General features: G+C 50.9%; 1 gene segment (V, D, J or C); it reads left to right on the top strand.

Annotated features, from left to right (window-relative positions):
- Window positions 1-1,000: 1,000 nt before the first annotated feature.
- On the top strand, window positions 1,001-1,520 carry LOC126082188 (T cell receptor beta variable 6-5-like). The segment is given in 2 exon segments: window positions 1,001-1,091; window positions 1,192-1,520. Coding segments are annotated over 2 exon segments (372 nt in total).
- The last annotated feature ends 3,227 nt before the right edge of the window (window positions 1,521-4,747 follow it).

Raw genomic sequence — 4,747 nt, 5'->3', positions numbered from 1 at the left:
TTGACCTTAAACATCTGCCTGTTTCTGTGGAACCTTCTGTCTCATGAGTCACAGTCCAATCACGGGATGTAGGTGGTCAGGGCACTACTGTGCATGCAGGGTCCAGCTCTGCTCCCTGGAGAAGGTTCCAGAAGAAAACACTCATGGGCAATTTCACCAGTTACCAGCTGTTTTCAGGTTGACTCTGACTCATAGCGACCCCATGTGTGTCAGCGTAGAACTGCTCTATAGGGTTTTCAAAGGCTGACTTTCCAGAAGCAGATGGCCAGGCCTTACTTGTGGGGCACCTCTGGGTGCACTCAAACCTCCAACCTTTTGGTTAGCAGCTGAGGGTGTTAACCATTTGCACCCCCAGGGCCTCTGTCCACTGATTAGTAGCCTTAATTCCCTCTACAGCCTTAATCCCCTGCCATGAAATCTAATAAACTCACAGGCTCCAGGGATTGGGATGTACACATGTTTGGGAGCATTCACCTGCTGACCACATCCAGGAAGCAGGTGGCCGGATGTATGTACTTAGGTGTGGGCAGGTGCCTCGCCAGTCGATGAATGGATAAGGAGCTGAGTGAAACCATCCTCAGTGCTGGTTGAAGATGCGCCTTGGGATCTGGAGCCCGGACTCCCGAGAGTGTCTTTGGAGGTGGAAAGGGGTTAACAGGAGGGTGGGCAACCAAGCAAATGAGAAAAGGACTCTGGAAGGAATATCTGGGACACATGAGTCATAAATGGCACCAGGAAGCCCCAAAGATCTCCCCTGGCATTCCGGACTGCAGGGGTAGTTAGGCAAATAAAAGTCAGTGAGTCAAGGAGGAATTGCACAAACTGTTTTGTGGGAAGCCAGAAAAGACTCCTCTCCTCACTGGATTTGTGCAAATCAGAGGACTGCATTCCTCCCACTCTGAGCTGCTGGATGCATGTTTGTTTTTTACCTGAGGTTTCCCAGGGGTTGGTGGGGAGTGGGCGTGGCCACTGGGGCAAGCTGCTCTGGGGCCAGGCTGGGACAGGAGGGTGACATCTCAGAAGGGCCCCTCCAGAGCAGGTTCCTGCCATGCGCCTCCTGTGCACTTTGGTCCTGGCTGTCCTGGGGGCAGGTGTGTCCTGGGCAGGAGCCTCCCCTCTACTGGGATTTCCTGATCCTGCCCCAGCATTTCCCTGTGGCCTCGGCACCAGCTTTGGTCTCTGTCCCCCCAGGGCACACAGATGCTGGCATTACGCAGACCCCAAGGCACAAGATCTCAAGGACAGGAGGGAACATGAGCCTGCAATGCACCCAAGACATGAACCACGACTCCATGTACTGGTACCGACAAGACCCGGGACTGGGTCTCTGGCTGATACACTACTCTAACGGTGTTCTTGATACCAATAAAGGTGACATCCCAGATGGGTACAGTGTCTCCAGATCAAACACGGAGCACTTCCCCCTCATGGTGGGGTCGGCTGGCCCCTTGCAGACAGCTCTGTACTTTTGTGCCAGCAGTTACTCCACAGTGCTGCATGGCCACCTCAGCCCCTCATAAAAAGGGTTCAGGAAACCCACGCAGCCTGGGGACCTCGGAGATGAGGTGGCAGGGGCAGTGGCCTCTGTTTCTGCTGAGGTCCAGGTCCAGGCCACTCTTAGCCAGCCAGGACCTAGTGATGGGACTCAGCCATGTGTCTCTGGGCTAGCAGCAATCACACAGAGCTGCAGTGTGTCCTGCCCCTGCACCTCTCACCTGGCTGCCAAATGCTAGGCCTTCTCCAACGCCGCTCTCACGCTTGCCCTGAAGGAAAGGGAGTTTGTAACTACAGTTTCCAGTTAAGGAAAGTGGACATATTTTAGTCACCATGGAACACCTGGGCATTCTCCGAGCAGTGAAAGGAGGAGCTGAACCCCCTATACCAGCCTCGTGGGTTCTGGAAGCACGGGGAGATGCTCTAGAGCGTATTACACACTGGTGTTTCTGGACGAGGAGGCTGAATCTCCTCCCATAAAAAAGAGGAGAGGAATCACTTCTGTGGCTTGGAGAGTTGAGTGGCAGGGCTTTGCCATGGGACATGGGGACAGAGTCCTTCATGGAGATGAGAGAATGCAGAAGACATGGGTCTTTGACTGGGGCTGTGCACCAGGACCCCTGTGGTGATTTTTTTAAAGGGAGCCCTGGTGGCAAGGTGGTTAAGTGCTATAGCTGCTAACCAAAGGGTCGGCAGCTCAAATCTGCCAGATGCTCCTTGGAAACTATGGGGCAGTTCTACTCTGTCCTATAGGGCCGCTATGACTTGGAATCGACTCGACGGCACTGGGTTTGGTTTGTTTGGTTATACATATTCAAATCATTCATCCAAGTGTGCAATAAAACAGTCACATGTTCCTGAGGCCATGGGAACTGATGAGACTGTGACATCACCTGCTTTGTGGGAAAGGGACACTCCTTCCTCTGCTAATGCACACAAAGACCCTGCCCCAGCAAATCCTCCAGTCCTGCCCGACCCACCATCAGGTCCAGGCTCCACCGCTGGGTGGCCCTCTGCTTCCTGGGGGCAGATGAGTCCCTGGACACCAAGTAGTTCCAGTGTAGTGTGTCTGTGTGTGTGTGTGCTTGCCTGGTGGGCATGTGTGAGTGTGCGGGTATATGGTATGTATGATGTGTGCCTTAATGTGGTGTGTGTATGTGGTTTGAGTGTGCAGTGTGTGTGTGGTGTGTGTGTTGTGAGTGATGTCTGTGTTAATGTGGTATACGTGTTGAGCGTGTATATGGTACGTGTGTTATGTCCATGTCTATGGTGTGTGTGTTTTGTGTATGCTGTGTGTGCCTGTATGGTCTGTGTGTATGCACAGTATATGTGGTGTGTATGTGTGTGTGCATATGTGGTTTGTGTGTGGCCGTACGTTGTGAGTGTATGTGTGGTGTCTGTTTTGTGTGTGTGTGTCCGTCTGTGTGGTGATTCCCATCATTGTTCCCATTCTGTTCCCAGCATCTGTCTCCTCAGGTCACAGATGTACTGGAGTCTCCCAGGCCCTCAAGCACAGGGTCACAAAGAGGGGCCAGGCTGTAGCCCTCAGGTGGGATCCAATTTCTGGTCATGCTGGCCTTTCCTGGTACTGGCAGAGCCTGGTGCTCCTGACTTATTTCCAGAATAAAGATGTACCAGACAAATTGGTAATGCCTGAGGACCGGTTCTCCACGGAGAGACCTGACGGGTCGTCGTCAGTGCTGAGGACCCACTCTGTGGGGCTGGAGAACTTGGCCGTGTACACCTGTACCAGCAGCTTAGCCACAGCATGGCAGGGCTACCTCCTTCCTGTGCACAAACCACATACTCCTCTTCTCTTCTTGCCTCTCCCAGAAGCCTGAGCAGAGCCTTCCTCTGTCTTCCACTCTGCAGGGAAAGCAGTAGACCAGGACATCAGCCGAACTTTCTGTAGGAGGAGGCCAGGCCACAAGAGAATTCCTGAAGTGCTGTGGTTGTAGGCGGGTGGACAGAAATCATTAGAAGATACACGAATGTCTGCCCAGTGCTATACTGATCTGTATTTACTGTTGTTACCTTAATGGTCCTCTGAGTGTTGCGGGGGTAGGGCTTTTTTGTAGATCCTCAATAACAGAGACGAACAGACCTCCTACTTCAAGTGCTGGGTTTGTCTTGCTATTTTAGAGTAGATATTATTTCCTTCTATCCCTCACTCTATTTCTCTCCATTTCAGAACATGATTTTAGGGGAGAAAATCCCAGTTAGATGACAACTGTCAGAAATGCCACAGGAGTTAAGTAGAATGAGCTTGGGATAGTAAACATAGTAACTTGAACACATAGAATTTGGGTGTTTCAGGCTTGTTCTCTAGAGGAGCAAAACCAGTAAAGGGTATATATAAAGACATATGGAAAGATTTATTTCAAGAAAATGGCTCACACAATTGTGGAGGCTGGCAAGTCCCAAATCCACGGGTCAGGTGTCAGGCTAGAGGCTTCTCCTGACTCACGTAGTTGCAGGAATTGGTGAATCCAAAATCTGCAGGTCGTCCGGCAGGCTGAAGTTTTCTCCAGGAACCGGAGGTCAACCATGAGATGAGCACAGGATCAAGAGAGAGCGTATGAGCTTTGCAAGAACAACTACATACATTGGATACAGGCCACACCTCCAAGGAAATTGTCCTCCCAACGTATTGGCTGCTCACATCAGATCACAAAACAGAAGATGATTACATAACTTCTGCCAAACCATGAGAACCATGGCCTAGCCAAGCTGACACATAACATTAACCACCACATAGGGTTAGGACTAGAGCTGGGATTAGGGTTCAAGGAAGTTGATTGCAAAACTTCCAGAATATCCTGGAATATGCACTCTGCTGCCTACGCAAAGCCCCTGGGTGGCGGACAAGTTTGTGCTCAACTACCAACCAGGAGGTCAGCAGTTCAAATCCACCCACTGCAATCAGGGAAGAAAGGGCTGGATATCTGGTTCCATAGAAATTTCAGTCAAGAAAACTCTATGGAGCTCAGTTTTACTCTGTAACACATGAGGCTGTCATAAGTCAGAATCTATTGTCAATGGTATGGTGTTTGGTTTTGAATATGCAGAAATTTCCTGGAAACCTTTGGGCCAGGACAGAAGGGATAAAGCTTGATGACTCTTCCCTTTTGTGGCTACAAGATGGCACTGTGGTACCACTGAGGTGTAGGGAGCTCTGGGAGGTTCTGGGGGAGCTGCCCAGCACCAGAAAGGTTAAGAAAAACTTTAGGGCATCCAATATTAGGCAGGTGTT

Source organism: Elephas maximus, chromosome 8 (assembly GCF_024166365.1).
Source record: "Elephas maximus indicus isolate mEleMax1 chromosome 8, mEleMax1 primary haplotype, whole genome shotgun sequence".
In the NCBI taxonomy this organism is placed as follows: domain Eukaryota; kingdom Metazoa; phylum Chordata; class Mammalia; order Proboscidea; family Elephantidae; genus Elephas; species Elephas maximus.
This window is presented reverse-complemented; position numbering and strand designations above follow the sequence as displayed.